The sequence below is a fragment of the Brassica oleracea genome, chromosome C2 (genome assembly GCF_000695525.1).
Source record: "Brassica oleracea var. oleracea cultivar TO1000 chromosome C2, BOL, whole genome shotgun sequence".
In the NCBI taxonomy this organism is placed as follows: domain Eukaryota; kingdom Viridiplantae; phylum Streptophyta; class Magnoliopsida; order Brassicales; family Brassicaceae; genus Brassica; species Brassica oleracea.
The window spans coordinates 21,949,187-21,966,476 of record NC_027749.1 but is presented as its reverse complement, the minus strand read 5'-3'; the positions used below and the strand labels follow the sequence as shown (position 1 = coordinate 21,966,476).

Here is a 17,290-nt window from a genome sequence, read left to right as displayed (position 1 = left end):
AAATTGAATAATTTAAGGGTATAATGGTACTAAAATTAATCTAAATCATCTTTCCCTAAATAATGTTCTAAAGATCTTATTGGGACAAATCTAAGTTCAAAGTGTCCATTTTTTCCAATTTTCCATTTTTTTAAACTACGTTTTAATATTGTTTTTGCAATTTACCTACCAGAACCCCTAAAAGTGCAATCCGTTATTATAAATAAATAGATTTACTTATAAATAAATGATCAGATAAATCCTATTAACATTATCCAATAGTTAAATCAATCATTTAGTAAATTCATCTACAAAATCTGATAAAATCAGAATTTCTAACAGATAGCTTCTGAGTATATAATAAATAATTTAAAATTCAGAACAATATCAGGAAATAGATATTAATGGGTACTCTATTTAACTAACAAAAAACTTTCTTTTCCCTAATCAAACTCTCTCTATAAACCGTCTCCAAAATTTTCTCTATCCACAACTCAACTCTCTCCTCGATCTTCTCTTTATCCTTCTTTTTACGGAGTAAATCAAGGTAATTAACCTCTTTTCGAAACCCTAACAAATCTCCCCCAATCACGAAAACTAATGTCCTTAAGCAAATTCCACGGTGGCTCCTCCTCCTCCTCTACCACGGCTTGCGCTGCTTGTAAATACCAGAGGAAAAAGTGCACCGAACACTGTATTCTCGCTCGTTACTTCCCACAAGAAAAACAAAATCAGTTTCTAAACGCCCATAAACTGTTTGGAGTAAGCAACATCACAAAGTTCATCAAAGGAGTTGAAGAATGTCAACGGGACATAGCTATGAATAATCTTATCTTCCATGCTAATGCTCGTGCTCGAGATCCAGTTTGGGGAGTTTGCAAGATCATGCTTGATCTGAAGCACCAGATTGCTTGTACTCAGGCTGAACTTAACTTAGTTCATCATCAGAATCTTGCCATGTGTCAAACTATAGCTCTCCAGCAGCAATTTGGTTGCTATTCGTACGGAGATTTATTAGAACAAGGAGACGAATACCTTAATATTGATGGTCATGTTCATCAGAAATAGAGTCAGATGTTTATGGACATGCCTATCAAGCTTGAGAAGAAAAAGTTTCTGTGGACACAAGAATGCAATGAACCAGATAACTAGTCTTTTGGTTTTTGTACACACTATCCAAAGTTTAGGTTTAATTTGTTTTCGTGTTACCACGGCTCTTTTCTTTGCTATAGTTTCTCAGATTGTCCAAATCTATCCTCGTAATAGTAGCAGTATTTTTTACCATTTTGTTCCAAATTTAGTTTTAGTTTTCAGCTTTTTCTTCTTTAACGTCTTATAATTTTTCATAAAGTCCAAAGGTCATTCCTTCTTGTTTACTTGTTTGTTAACCGATTTAGTTTCTTTATGTTTAAATATATTACCAAAAGGATCATACATAGATTATAAATTGCTTTAGGTTGGGAAAATGCTGGAGCTAAGCTGAAAACAAAATCAGGTCAGGAATTATCTTTTGACGCAAGCAACAACTCTAATTCCCCCAAAAGGGTTACACAATTCACTAGACAACCTGATCCTATATATTACGATGAATCTATTATCAAAATAACCAGAGAGAGTACAAGTTATGCTGCTGTAAACTAAACACCTGCCTTGTTTCCAAGTCTCTCCCAAAGGATCTTGACTCCCATGTATCTGCAAAGATTTACAACTCATTCTGTTTATATACTGATGAACTTCAAAAGAGCTTTGATTAATTAATTATGTTGGTATTTGATTTCGATTTACCTTCCCATCATCATAACTGTGGCTTGCGGGTTGGTTCCTGGAGACTCGTCAAATGTGGAACCATCAATAACTCTTAGCCTGTTGACACCGAGAACTTTGCGGTTAGGGTTCACGACTTTACCCACAAGACAACCACCATGATAGTGCCAGATTGTGACAACGGTGTCTTTACAGAACTGAGCCATTGATTTGGTATCGTTCACTTGCTTTGGTCTTAGATTGATGTTTGCCTTGACACTCAAGCTAAGCATCTTGTGGACGCTTTGCTTGTCGCACTGCGTGTAGTTTAGGAACCGCTTAGACGTCACTACTTTTGAAACCAGACGGATGGCTTCAACGCAGCGTTGGAGATCCACTGGGTGTTTGAAGTAGTTGAAGGTAACTGATGGGTTGTCATCTACATTTGTGTTGAGTAAACTCAAATGCCCTCTAGAGATTGGGTAAGCTAGTTTCTCCAAAATGAAACTACCATTGAATGCTTCTTGAAGTTGGTATTTGTTTCTTGTGGTGTAAGCTTGTGTTGCTTCTGGTCTTCTGTGCTTTGCAGGTCTGGTCGAAAACAATTCATTCTGCTAAAAAAATTCAAAGACCATTCTCATTTAAACACACTAATAATAGAAGAATGCCGATTCTGAAATTTTAGGGGCTTTAAACAATTTAGTAAAAACTTTAGTATTTTTTTTAAAAAACATATGGAGGGTCTATGTTCATATATATCAACATAAAAAAAATTTAGCGACCATTGTTAATGTTGCACTTGGTTATGCCCATGACGGATTCGAAGTTATGTAGTTCAGGGTTACCTTGTCCGACATAACTCCATAGTGAGTATGAATGCTCTCAGGAGACTGTCCAAATCCAGTGCTGGCTTCAACATACACACCCATCTTTGTGATTCCAACAGTCTGGATAAGTGACTGCTCTATAGGCTGCTTTGAAGGCACCAAGATGGTGTTCATCGGATTATCAGCCATTCCTTTCCCCACATGCTCATTCTCCAGAACCAAAGGAATCTTCAGCCTCTCAAGCTCTCTCTTAGGTCCAATCCCACTTAACATCAGCATCTGTGGTGAGCCAATAGCTCCACTGGACAAGATCACTTCACTTCCCTTTCTGTTCGAGAGTAGAGCCTGGTGTTGATTACCCTTCTCGTCTTTGAATATAACTCCTGTTACTCTAGGCCTTGTTCCTGCATCCGGAACCAAGAACGTAACATTCAAAACTTGGAATACACGTAAACCTAATTAATATCATTAGTACCAGATGTGTCAAAGACTATCTTTTGCACGGTGGCGTAGATCAAGACTCTGAGCTTCTGAGGGTTAGCGTAAGCGAGAAGCTCCGCCGCAGTGTGACGACGGCCGAACCTATCGAAGATTGTGCCACCGACTTTTGTTCCGGAGACGTGGTCGTAAGTGAAGCCATTGAAAGGTCTGACTCCAACCTCTAGAAGACTGTCTCTCAGAGCCTTCTGCCATAACGTCAACTTCGGCTGATGAACGATCTCTCGCTCCACCCATGGATACGACTCATTCACTAGCTTCGCATCCCATCCTGCTCGCTTCACAAACCTACACCCAAGACCGGATCTTAGATTTAGGGTTTATAAATATTTGTTTATTTTAATAATAAAAAATTCAACACTTTGAAAACTATGTACTAGTATATTTTAAAATTTGGATGCTAAAGCAAATGTTTCATTCAGTCACCATTCGAGCTAACATTTCAATGATTTATATTTTTTTAAAAATTACGTTAATTATGAAAATATTTGTTGACGTGTGTGAGAAGTTAAAGACGTGGTCGTCAATCCTTGCCATTATTACACAACATTCCCACTCGGTGCGTTTTCAGATATGTGTAACATTTACCGTTACGACAACAAGATCTGTTTCAATGTTCACAAATCAAAATCTTGTTAATAATGGTATTAGTTACTTACGCAGCATCGGCTCTCGAGTAGAAACCGGCGTTAATACAAGAACCGCCGCCAAGAACTCTGGCACGAGCGTTATAAACACCGTCAGTGGAAACAAACGCCTGTGACGCGGAGGAAGCTGACGTGTCAGCAAGACCAATGTGGAAGTTCCTGAGGAAAGAGACGTTTGCGTTTGTAAACGGAACGCCACCTCTCTCTAAAACAAGAACGCTAAAATTCCGCGACAGCGTTGCGGCGAGTGGACAGCCTGCGGTTCCACCTCCGATTACTATGTAGTCGTAGGTGGAATCTTGACCAGTTGATGAAAAAGAAGACGATGAAGATGCTGAGAATGTGCTGGCTTTATCGATGAACGTGTATCGATAAGGATTATACTTCAACTTATGCTCTTTATCTACAAAAAGAAGATATTTATTTAGTTATTGAACTATATAATAATGGGTAGTTGGTAGAAGTAATTACACCATTAATGACATTAGCAGAACATAAGCCGAAATAACAGAACAGATTTGTGTAAACAAACACTACAAGAAATTATTGAAATAGCTAAGGAACTATTTATAGCTAGAGTAGACAATCCGTCGCGAAAATGCAATAGGCGACGGATAGCGACAGATGAAAGCGGTGGCCTCAGCACCAACGCTAAATGTAATCCGTCGCCAAATTGTAGCCACATTGCAACGGATTCGCAAGAGCACCGGCCGTAGCTGATAGCAACAGCTTAGCTACCGCACTTTCTATTGCTCATTAGCGACAGTTTTAGCAAAGAATCTTCCATGGCCAAATAGCTACAAAGTTTGGATATAAATTTATCTTTAGCAAGTTTGTAGCTAATATTTTTTATGAAAAAACGAAAATAAAACTATGAAATTTGTTTTTAGAACATTATATATATTTTATAACATTTAACAAAATATCCTAAATTTCTAAATATAAATAAAATAGAAATGTTAAATACCATACAATAGTTCAACTTACAATTGAAAGCAAAAGACAAAACAATAGTTCAAACAGAAAAACAAAAGCTTCTCTCTGTTATCTCTTCATTTTTCCAAACAAAAGTTCTAGCGAGAAATAAAGACTTGTCAACATCGTGCCTTGGGTGTTTATCAAAATGCATCATCTTTCTTCTTGGTTTGAACAAACATTCTTAGACGCACCTGAAAACTACAATGGACGAAAAAAACAGATTGAAAAGATAAACTTTAAGCACATGCTGACACCAAGGAGAGTATTTAAGAAATTTGCTCACTTCCTAAACTTACTTTGGAGTGACATGTTCATCAGGCTGACTTTCATCATCAAGAAGCCTTCCCAAATCATATTCTTTCAAGTTCACTTAAGATTCCTGATATAACATGCTTGTGCTTGGCAAAAGCAAGTTGTCTCCTTTGGATCCATGGATGGTTTCTGGAATTTTAATACTGAGTTTTATGGTTTACCTGATACACACAGTAAGTAATAATGATTAGAAAATAAAGGAATACAGCAAGAAACACATTCAAATGCCTACCAGAAGCTGAGTACAACATATGTTGAAGCTAGACAATGACAAACAGAACAACCAATATACCCATTATTCTAGCAGCATAGCTTGTCCAAACATCGACAGTCACAATTTTGTAGAAAATATGAAGAATCCATAATACATAAAGAGACTTTCTTGTTACCTTTAACAATGAATCATTTACTGTGCAAGGAGACACGGCTTTTCTGAGTTGATAGGTCTTCCCAGAGAGTCCGAGTGATGTCTTAGTACACGATAAATCCATAAATCAAACTCAGAAACACGTTTACAAGCACCCTCTTAGTACACGGCATAAATCCATAGATCTGTTCACTATTGATTAATTTCCCCAAAAACGCCGAGATTGAAATGAGCAATTAACCCTAAATCGATTTTGAATTATTAAAGAGGAAGAAGAAGAAGAATTAAAGGAAAAATTAAAGAAGAATCGTACCTTGGGACGAGTGGCTTCTCTGCAGCGAAGGATATGAAGAAGCCATGGAGAGAAGAGACTGGGTACTATGTTTCTCAGTCGCCAAGGGGGAGTGAGATATGGAGTGAGGCAGATTGAAAATGAGAAGAGGGAAAGGAAAATTTGGCAAAGAAAAAAGTTTGGAGTCGGGGGGGGGGGGGGGGGGAGAGATTAAAATAAATAAGTGATGACAACTTTCAAATAAAATCTCTATTAGTGAACTGCATTATGGTAAACCAAATATATAGCTATATTATGATTAATTATTTATATGGTTTTATCATAACTTCGCTATAATAAAACTCTAAAAAATTGCGATGATACAAATTTACATATATTCCTTAGTGACAATGTCAATATTGTTGTTACGGTGTCCCATATATACGATGGATTGGTTAGAGCATACAATTTAGGGTTTATAGCTTAGATTTTATGATCTATGATTTAAGTTTTAGAGTTTATAGTTTATAGTTTCTGGTCTAAAAAAATATGATTCATGATTTAGGATTTAAAATTTAAAATTTAGATTTTATGGTTTAAGGTTTATATTTATAGTTATAACATAATTCGTAGATACTTGTTACATATATTTTTTTTTGCAACAACTTATCTCTAGCTATCAGTAGCTATTTAGCTACAAAACATCTACAAAATCTATATGTAGCTATATAGCTACAGATTGCTACATATTTGCTACAGATTTAGCTACAAAGGTAACATTTTCTGTTTCGTTGCCATCTTTCGCCTTTTTTGTAGCTAATAATTTTGGCTAAGAAAATTTCTTAGCTAGTCCTTAGCTATTTCAATGAATTCTTCTAGTGAAAGACTGTACTGTTAGTGTCCTAATCACTCAAGATTTGGTCATAATGACTCAAGAAACCAATTGAACTACACAAAATCGCCAATGAACAAGAGAGATAAGGAGAGAGAAATACAGAGTTTACTTCAGACACAACACTAAGAACGTTGTAATGAGAAATGTGTTACGAGAAAAGTAACCTTTAGAAGCAGTGGAAGAAAGAGAAGCTGGGAGACAGAGGAAAAGAGCAAGGAGAACGAGCTTGAGAGCCATAGGAGACTACAGAAACCAAAGCAGAACTTTCTCTTTCTTGGTGTTTTTGCTTCTGCTTCAACTTCTTATGTGGCTTTTCATGAATGGTCTTGTTTTATGTGAACCTTCTCCTATAAATAACACTTAGGATCCAACATAGCAACTATATTAATTACACCCTACATGTGTCTGCTTCTTCATATTGTAAAAATAATTATTATTTTGCAGTAGTATAGTAGTATCATATAAATAAACAGTTTCAAGGTAAAAGGGAGAGTTGTACCGCTTGTCTATGTCATTAATGGCATGAAACGGTTGAAGTAGGAGCTCTTGTAGCCGTTGGATCAAGACTTCATAGATTCAAAGTGTATACATTAATCATATTCACCTAACCAAACACACAAAAACAATAATACAATAGAGCCATGTTTTTGGCAAGTAGTTTTATATAGTAGCAGATGAAAGTATCTTAATAATGATCATAACTGTGAGTAAATCTTCACGAGTCATGTTGCTGACAAGTAACAATTAATCTTTTTGATTATCTTCACCTAACCAAAACACATTACCTTCCGTTTTATTTGGTTTAGCATGTGATCTCATCATACCACGTACGGTGGTCATATATATGGATCACATGAGATTTTCTCTTCACTTTAAACCAGTCACAACTATACTACATAATCTGATGTAGCCACCACAAATAAAGTTTGATGTTGAATTTATTAATGAATGTTTCTTTGGAGGGAAAATAGTATCATATAATATACAACAAAAACACTTAATTCTTACATTTTTGTTAATACTAGCCCACAAATGCATTTGAACATTTCTTATATGGTAAACTCACTTTTAAATCTTCTGGTGATTGGAGGACCGTGAATGTTTCACAGAGTTATTGGTGGTAGATATGCAAAGAAATGATGATAATAAATACACACACCAATCCATGAGTTGGATTCTGAATATATTTACAAAACTTTACTACTCAGCAGTTAATGTAAGGATTAATTTCTCCTCTCTTTTCATGGGGTTGGCAATGTTGTCCCATGCTTTAACTTTCACGGAACTAGGTTTTGAGATCGTACATACTACATATATTTATACCCCTCCTTTCAATTTTTTGCAGTAAGAGAAAAATGATCAACCGATTCAAATCATGCCATAAAGAAAAGTTCTAGAACTAAGTAAAGGGTCCCCTAACGCCGGGTTTTGCACCATCGGTGGCCTTCAAGTCCATTACCAAGGTGCAAGGCTCTATATCGGCACATCTTGCAAGCCAGATATCTTTTGTGGTCTGAGACCTGTAGAAAATTTTCTTAACCAGGCGACAAAGTGTGAGGAAAGTTATATGGAAATACTATCAGATGAAGGCATACATTCTCTTAAATGCATCCGTCAACATAAAATTTGCTCCAAACAAACTTCAACAGTGTAGTACTCTTCCCTGTAATATCACAAAAGGTATACTAAAAGATTATGAATATTGCATATCTCCTCTCTAAAACAATGCATACCGCTAGCTGCTTTGAGGACACATGATGGAGACAACAGCTTAGGAGAGGCCACACTCTCCTAGCTTCACCTCTTTGATTAAATGATCGATGCCAGAGGCATTGTTTATACCATCTCCATCAATAACTGTACAGAACAACATCCCTCGCTCTTATCTGCATCAATGACTTCTATTTGACTCCTACTTAATCCAAGTAAAGAATGGCAGTTCTTCTATATATACACCAGCAACCCACTCCAAAAATATACAGAACATTACTATTTATAAGCCACGTCTTACTAAGTTTAGTATATGAAAAGGGAACACTGTCCCCTAACCAGATCTAACATGTAGACAACCTAACCATTCCATGGCAATATTTGTTCCCCTACATAACACCGACTCGAACGCATCAGAAATATTCCTGAAAGGCTAATTCCTGAATAGTTCTCCAACTTTCTGGACTCTCAGAAGCTATACTTTGTTAAACAAGCTTCATCCCTGTGGAAATAAACAGCTACGTGTTCTTGTGTGAGTGATGATAACTATACTCCCCGAACCAAAACAGTTGAAATCCTCTGCAAAAGTATCTAACTGTTCAAATTTATAGACATTGTCTGCCACAAGCAGTCCCAGTTGTACAGACAAATCTTTAAAGAATGGTGTATTATTTATTTCCTCATCAGAAAGAACAGATCACATACAAAGAATGGCTTAACATTAGTAAGACTAAGTTACCAAAGAACAAACAAACACATCAGTTTAATTAATATTTACTCAATCTAAAGACTATATATCATTGCTTCTAGTCTTTCCCTAAGCTGGCCTCTATCACACAACAAAGCCAATAAATATTTCAGGGTAAAAATAAAGTTAATACCGGGAAGATCCATGGGTCTATATGTAGGCTCTTCCAAACCAACATGTTCATCTCTCTGCTTGAATGCTAATGACCTAAAGAGCTGACGAACTTCAGGATCACTTCTCTGCTTGAATGCTACTGACCTGAATAGCTGACGAACTTCGTAGCATCTCAAGAGCTCAACTTCATAGACACTCGTCACACCAGATGAACTAAGAAGTTGTCTATCTTGTGTGGTTATGATGATTCTGCTCCCTGGACCAAACCAGCTAAACTCCTCCGCAAGCGCATCTAACTGTTTGATCTTGTCTACGTCGTTAGCCACAAGCAGAATCTTCTTGTTCCTGAGCCTTGCTTTGATTGCGTTAAGACACCTTGTCTTTGCGCCCAGGCCTTCTCCTTGCATCTTGGAAAGAAGCTCTTCTTGTAGATGAGATCTGCGGCAGTGTCGTGAAACCCTCCTCACGTCTTCGAGGTGACAATGAGCTTCGAAGTTATGTGAGATGTTTTCGTAGACGTGCTTAGCTAGTACTGATCTTCCGATGCTTCCTCTTCCCCATATACCAATCACTCTAACACCTTGGTTTGAGTGTAGATCCAGTAATGGATACAACTCGTCCATGTGTTGGTCGATACCAATTAGGTTGTTACCGTTGGTAGGTGTTGTTGAGAACAACATCTTTGATATCTTCTCCGTGATTCCATCGACAAGCTTTGAGTCATCATCCCTGAAAAAGAAAACAGATTAAAAGATCAAGATTCAGGAAACCTAACAGAGCAAAAGATCAAGATTCAAGAAACAATTCAACATATCACAATCTGAAACAGAGAAAAATATCAAGATTCAAGAAACCCTTCAAGAAATCGACAGAGTAAAGATCAAGATTCAAGAAATCACAACCTGAAACAGAGAAAAAGATCAATTATCAAGTTACGATTCAACAAATCACAATCTGAAACATAGTAAAAGATAAGATTCAAGAAACAATTTATCAAATCACAATATAAAACAGAGTAAAATATCAAGATTCAAGAAAAACAAATCACAATCTGAAACAGAGTAAAATAAAATATCAGGATTCAAGAAACGCTTCAACAAACCACAATCTGAAACAGGGTAACAGCTTATGGTCCGGTCCTTATGGAGATGAGATCTTACCATTTTTTGGAACATTCGCCGGAAAGATTAGCCAAATAAGCCAACGCATCCCTCCAAGACTTGACCCTCTCTTTGCTTTGTCTCTTCTCGTGTTTCTTGAACTGTTTCGCTACTTCTCCGATCTGCCACCTCAGGTGAGAAGGATCAACCTCGTAGAAAACAGGCAGCACTTTGAGCAAACCCTTTTTCTCGTACTTCAGAATCTTCACGAGCTCCTCTAGACACCAGTAGGAAGCAGGGTAAGTCGCAGAGACCACCACGATGGCGATTTTTGATCCTTTGATGGCTTGGACAAGCTCCGGTGGAATCGGACGGCCACTCTCCAGTTCCTTGTCGTCTTTGAACGTTCGAATCTCTTTAGCCTCTAGATCCTTGTACAGAAAGCTAACGAACTTCCTGCGAGTATCTGCGCCTCTGAAGCTTAGAAAGACGTCGAACCTCTTAGGAGTGAAAGAGGCAGAAGAGGAAGAAGACAGTGATGACCTGGATTCGAATAGTCGCAGTGAAGTTTTAACTTTTGTCTTAACGCACGATAGTTTTCTCAAGATTCTATTCATCTTTAAATTCTTTATAGGCTTTTGAGTTTGGGAGAATTTAGTAGTCTATAGCCAACATGAGTTAGTTTTATAGAGGAAAAGATTACACACCTAGTTAACGGTAACGGTAATATAGAGGAAAAGATTACACACTTAGTTAACGCATAACGGTAATGAAATTACCAGTTAATTTCCAAGAAATATTATACAAACCATTGTGTTTATCTATCTGTATGTATTTTTCATTAGGATATAATTATAAATTTTTTTTTCTTTCATTTGTTCGCTAGATACTCCCGTTTTTATGTGAAGCGTTCAATGAAAATGAACTGATATATCAGATGGTTAGAATAAATAATGTTTATATGTATATGTTTGAAACTGTTTTGTTTAATATTGCAGTAAAATATAACGATCTGGTGATCAAATTTTTTTGGTTAAGTAGTTCGACTTATAGGAAATCAATATCTTATTATTCTATTTAAGTAGTTCGACTTATAGGAAATCAATATCTTACGTCTTCTGATTTTCATTCTATAAAATGTTTATCAGTTTTGGTCAAGCCGCCCTCCTTAGCTAATAAGAAGTTGAATTTAGCTTTCTGTGGTGTAGACTGCTTCAAACATTTCACCGAAAATAGTTCTTCTATATTATATCTTGTTATGTTTATTTTGGTAATTATTATAAATCGAACAGACTTAAAAAAATTTATGTAACTCGTGTTTATAATCTATATTTTATTTGTTTTTTTATGCATAAATGCATTTATCTCCCTCCTAAATGAATTAAAAGAAGAAAATAAGATCATATGGTTAAGAATTGCAAGGATTGGTCTTTGACTCTTTGGAGATGTTGATGATATTTTTTTTGCAAGAATATGTCTTGCAATATGCAGAGATTTTAAAATCTAAATAGTTTTAAAACTATAGTGAACGTTTATAAAACTATAAATTTAGCATAGCCGCTCTTTTAATAAATTTATATTAAACCCAAAAGTAAAAAAAAAAAAGACCATTATACAGCCTACTATAATTTAGAAGGCATGGTCTTTAACGTACCGCTGGACTTACCGTACGCCCTTCTAGTTCTAGACACCGTGAAATGGACGCTTAAAAAAGGTAAAACCCGTGTTAATTATTCTTATAAATTGCCACATAATTGTTCTACCTTTAGAGACATGTTTTTTTTGACAAATGGTGTTCTATTAGAATGCAAGAAAATACTACAAACGATGACTTTATGGCTATACAGTTTTATAAAGAGAAAACAAAGAGAAAGGAATTAAACAAATGCAAAAAAGCTAAATGTTTATCTTATCTATTAAAACAAAAATCATGATTCCTTTCATGCATGATATTTCATTTTGGGTCATTTCTTAGAAAATCATCACATTTGATTATCTTATTATTTATTTTTATAAGAAATATAATCACAAGTATATCTTACTAATATCTTAATAAGATCAACAATATACTATTTTTAAAGAGAATCTCAAATTTTTTTACTGTTAATATGTGCTAAATTCAAAAAATTGTATTCAAGACCAATCAATTAAATATACCAACTAATTTATAAAGAATATTACTTACATATTAATCTAATAATTATAACAAGATATATAATTATTTCGTAGGCCATTAACTATTTTAAGCTCATGTCATTAACTATATTTTGTTTCTTCATATGATATGCAATCATAATATATGATTGTGTATACTATTCTTAGTATTATGTTATGCAACCATAACATATTATTATTGTTATTATTTTGATGATGTCAAAAAGTATCGCAACATGTGATTGTTCTTTCATATTATGAACAATATTTCTTAGATTAATAACATTATAAAACATATAATAGATTTTTTTTTATAATCACACAACTAAATTTGAAATATATGTAATACTATTTATTTAATAATTATAATCTATCAGACCAGACATATTTTAAACCCTGGCTTTTAAATTTATTGATTTTACCAATACTATATTTGTAAATCACAAAATTATAATTATATTATAACAAAAAGATCTTAAAATTTCTAAGAATATTCTACTTTTTAAACAAAAAAATTAAACTAACCACAAAATTACTAAATCTTAAAATCCTAAAGATCACTTATATCTCATTTTAATATAGCTTGCAAAAACTACAAATACTTGCAAAGAAATATTTTAAAAATGATTAGAAAAAGTAATGAATACCATGTCTTTCTAATCTAAGTTATTGTTAAAACTAACCAATTATCATCACAAATAATATCTAGAGTGTACAACGCATATGCTAAAACGTCGGCAAGTTCTCTTTAAAGCGTTGTTCAAACGTTAAATCTAAATTGAATTATAACGTGACATATAAAATAAATTGTTATCTATATAAAAGATACAAAAGATACATTTGTCTGTGAAACAAATGTATTTACAAATATAGATATACTAATATATATTATCAACTAAATGACACTACATTTTTTCTTACTTGACATTTAGATTTGCTTACATAAATTGAGATTTTTTTTTAATTTTGTATTTTGTCTAACCAAAAATATCATAAAATTAATAAATTTGCATTGAAAATTGAAATTTTCATCTAATTTGCAGTGAAAACATTCTTTAAAATGCCATATATTAAAAAACAAAGTGAATATGTTCTACAAACAAAAATATTCGAAATTTTTTCACTTTGTATAGAATTATCAAATTACAAGTTACTTACCTACATATCAATTTGATTGTTTCACCTTTCAAAACATAAATACGCAACCAACATAACTTACAATCCTTCATTTGAATTTGAAAAAAAACACCTGCGCAGCTGCGTGGATCAAACTCTAGTCCATTTTAAAACACAACCATAGCTGAAGGCAAGAAGCGGAAGATAAACTAAATATCTTTAACGGCAATTAATCACATATTTTGTCACTAAAATCAAGTTTTAGCAGTGTTTTGAAAGTTAGACCGGACCGTTCAGTCAGAACATGACTCACCTTTATAGCCGGTTCTAGGTCATTCTAAAAACCTGATTTGAGTTAAACTGGCAAACCCGGTAAAAAACTTGGTAAAACCGGTGATCGGTTCAATATGAAAACTTGTTTAAAAAAAAATAAAGTTCAAGTAAAAATAAAAATAAAAAACTGTAAATTTTAAAAAGACTTTATGAAAAAATCATACTTTTTAATATCTATTTAAGTAAACTAAATTTTACTAAATTTTATATATTTTGAAGTTTTCATTTTATTTTCATATAATATTTAGATTTTAACAATGATATAAACTTTTATAAAAATAATATCATAGTTATGCATATATATATATATATATATACATATATAGTTATTTTGTCTAAAATTAGATTAAAAGTTAAAATCCGATTGAACCGGTTGGACCGGTCCGATCATTAATCTAGCTACAAGCCGAGTTACTGTTCCGCCCGATTTTCAAAATATTGAGTTTTAGTTAAAATTTTAAGCACAAAAATATTAAATCAATCACATCAAAACACTGAGGAGTTTTTCGAAATTGTTTGAAAGCTTCTTTCTTTCAATATTAAATAAATTAAATTAATATTATATAGCTAAAATATTTGGTTGATAATTCTACCGGTAATGATTTTTTTTTGATAAACGGTAATGATGTTGTCAAGAGCTTTTTAGAGATACGTTTACGAGCCATCCTAAAGTTGAAAGTTGAAACACGTTATTTTTTTCACAAAAATCTTGGAATGGTATGTTGTCAATATAGAGATGTAAAGAAGCATACATTCCAAAGTAATAATATATATAGTTTATCTCAAACGTATCCAACGTCATAGATACTGGAGATCTTGATACTTTGATCGTACTTTGAAATAAATATAATACGCTTGCTAAATATAGGGCAAATCTCCAAAATAGCACATTTTTAAGTTTATATCACAAAAATAGCACTCAAAAACTAAAATGACCAAAATAGCACATTTCTAAGTTTATCTTTTGAAAATTTTAATTTTTTTATTTTTCAAAATTTGAAATCTTATCTCCAAAACCTCATTTTTCAACTCTAAACCCTAAACCCTAAACCCTAAAATCTAAACCCTAAACCCTAAACTCTAAACCCTAAACCCTAAATCCTAAACCCTACCCTTTAACTCTAAACCCTAAGTTTGTGACTTTTGATAAAACATTAAGTGTTATTTTTGTGACTTTTGACCTTGAGTGCTAGTTTGGGAACATAAACTTGATTTAGTGCTATTTTTCTCCTTTTCTCCAAAATATATGTGAAATCATCGTCGAAAATTTAATAACATATTCTTACGATCTTGTCGGTACAGCCTAATCTGGCAACGTAAGTAACGTATGCTACTATACTTTGCCGAGTCATGGATTCGTCGACAGTACGTCCGGGCTACAGTATTTTGTTTTACTAAACAAAGAAGTCAAATAGACTTCTTTATTTCTTATACGGCATAGTAGTTTGTGTTCTCAATTAATTAATGAAGTCAGAGGTATCTTAATTTTATATTTCCTCCGTTCCAAAACTATCCAAATTTTAGAAAAAAAAAATTATTTCAAAAAAATACTCTCTCTGTATCATTTTAAGAAGTGTTTAAAATTTTTACACAAATATTAAAAAAATACAAACTTTTATGTAATTGTCTTTGGTTACATAAAATAACATTAAATAAGACTAATTCAACCAATAAGAAAAATATGCAGTATTTTATAATTGGTCAAAAATTTCAAATGATATTAAATTTCATCTAGAATTGTGAGAACATCATTTATTTTGAAATAAAATCAAAATCCTTAAACACCAATTAAACTGAAACGGAGGGAGTACATATTTTGTTAACTTCCAAAAACATAATTGTGTTTATTAAAATTTTATTGGCTAAAAATTGTAAGAAATAGTTGATAACGGAAAATAATGCATTGGTAACTAAAATATGATATGTTTTTTTAATAAGCGTGAAAAACCAAAAATATTTATCTTTTTTCCAAAGGGAATAATAAGAAGAAATAGTCGTAGGCTGAACATTATTCATCTGATCGAGTTTTCCGGTTGGAAGGTCGATATAGTTGTACATTGGTTATGTGGTTTTTTCTTATTCTGATTTTGTAGATGGAATACTTTTTCAAAGCCAAAGTTATTAAAAAAAAAGAATCGTTTTATTATGAATTTATGGGCTTTGTTAAGGTTAGTAATATGTAAGTTCAGATTATATATTGCCATATTGGGCCAACTAATGAGTGGTTTAAGCCAACAATTCTCTTAGAAATGCATACATCAGAAGACGAATCAAGATCCAACGAATGAATGATAAAAACAAAAGGGCCATTCTTAATTTTAAAATTTTTGATGATTTATTTACCAAGTACAGTTTCTTTCATTTTATGTCCGTAAAGTTCTGGAAATCTATAATATAACGAGGAAGTTGCCTCGTTCCTGAGCCGATACGTCATCATTTTGGTGGGTTCCACTTTTAAAAAGTATGAAAAAGTGTCAAGCATGTTGCTCGAACCCGGGTTATTGAGATACAAACTCCAACATTTATACCACTAACTAAAGGATACTTCGTACATTGATGGCCGAAACTAATATATATTTATGAAGATCGGAAACCTTTGCTTCTTAAGTTTTCTCTGTGGGCCGAGCCTACAAGTGTATTATGAGTTTCATTTTTAAATGAGGTTCATCACGTTATATGAAAAAACAACAATTATAGTTTTTCCATATTGTAAACTGTCTTCATTTAACACGAGTTAGGGTTCTTTTCATCATTGTCTCAGATAAGTCTGAGTTACAGAGTTGCGTCGTGTGTCTGTTTGTGTAAAAATAGATGGTAACGCATGGGCTTCGAGAAAAGATTGGGCTAATTGATTTTCACTTTATTGGGCTTAGTATCTGGCCCAGTCTGTTAATACAAACATATAAGAAGATTAGGTTAATCGACATCTTCACCATCTCCTTCGTCGCTTGCGATTCCCCTTCCGGCATTTTATTATATTTTTTTCCTACTCATCGGCCTCTTCTTTCTCTACCTCTCCTCAATCCAATCGACGCTTCAGTGTATCCCTTATTTTATATTAAAGGAAGCCGATCATCCACCGTTACATCTAGCAACAACTTCTGAGATTCTAATCTCTACCGTGAGAGAATCATTTGTCAAATCATGTGACCAATTAAAACCCGATACAATATTTTAGGCAATCGATCTCGATTCTTCTCGATGTAGTTTCAGTGGTGGTCTACCCGGCACAAACGATATTTCTCTCTATTGTCGGATGTAAACTTCTGCAATTGATGAGAAAGGGGTTCACGTGGAAATTGGATCAGTCGATGAGAATTAGAATTCAAGTGTTGCTATTGGAGCCAAGCTCTCTTCTGATGATACTACGGTTCGTGGTTTAGCCAGAGATGCATTTGGCTCAAACCTAAAATAATCATGCGTTTGTCACGGCTGATGTGGTCATCCCGTTAGTGGTGAGTGAGCTAGCAGTTAGATTTCATTGTTCTAGCGATGCTT

At 33.8% G+C, this 17,290-nt stretch overlaps 3 protein-coding genes and 1 long non-coding RNA gene across 6 annotated transcripts; 1 reads left to right on the top strand and 3 right to left on the bottom strand.

Annotated features, from left to right (window-relative positions):
• The first annotated feature begins 525 nt into the window (after positions 1–525).
• On the top strand, positions 526–1,257 carry LOC106326456 (LOB domain-containing protein 7). Its single transcript, XM_013764433.1, has one exon. It carries the CDS (start codon positions 580–582, stop codon positions 1,045–1,047), a length of 468 nt encoding a protein of 155 aa, XP_013619887.1. The 5' UTR covers positions 526–579; the 3' UTR covers positions 1,048–1,257.
• Positions 1,258–1,417: 160 nt separating this feature from the next.
• LOC106322500 (protein HOTHEAD-like) lies at positions 1,418–6,862 on the bottom strand. 2 transcript variants are annotated; one of them, XM_013760540.1, is made up of 6 exons: positions 6,682–6,862; positions 3,707–4,097; positions 3,025–3,335; positions 2,568–2,953; positions 1,765–2,336; positions 1,418–1,671 (listed from the first exon to the last, which is right to left on the bottom strand). In XM_013760540.1, the coding sequence occupies exons 1-6, from the start codon at positions 6,752–6,754 to the stop codon at positions 1,617–1,619; spliced, it is 1,788 nt and encodes a 595-aa protein (XP_013615994.1). In that variant the 5' UTR covers positions 6,755–6,862; the 3' UTR covers positions 1,418–1,616. The 2 variants fall into 2 exon arrangements, with proteins under 2 accessions (XP_013615994.1, XP_013615995.1); XM_013760541.1 differs by having other exon boundaries at positions 1,765–2,333; positions 6,682–6,861.
• LOC106322501 lies at positions 4,666–5,825 on the bottom strand. Its single transcript, XR_001266436.1, has 4 exons — positions 5,665–5,825; positions 5,374–5,536; positions 4,969–5,145; positions 4,666–4,870 (listed from the first exon to the last, which is right to left on the bottom strand). It is a non-coding gene; the product is annotated as an uncharacterized LOC106322501 (long non-coding RNA).
• A 925-nt stretch (positions 6,863–7,787) lies between the features above and the next one.
• On the bottom strand, positions 7,788–10,824 carry LOC106325433 (TMV resistance protein N-like). 2 transcript variants are annotated; one of them, XM_013763478.1, is made up of 3 exons: positions 10,250–10,824; positions 9,200–9,818; positions 7,788–8,660 (listed from the first exon to the last, which is right to left on the bottom strand). In XM_013763478.1, the coding sequence occupies exons 1-3, from the start codon at positions 10,804–10,806 to the stop codon at positions 8,562–8,564; spliced, it is 1,275 nt and encodes a 424-aa protein (XP_013618932.1). In that variant the 5' UTR covers positions 10,807–10,824; the 3' UTR covers positions 7,788–8,561. The 2 variants fall into 2 exon arrangements, with proteins under 2 accessions (XP_013618932.1, XP_013618931.1); XM_013763477.1 differs by lacking the exon at positions 7,788–8,660 and having other exon boundaries at positions 8,899–9,818.
• Positions 10,825–17,290: the final 6,466 nt, after the last annotated feature.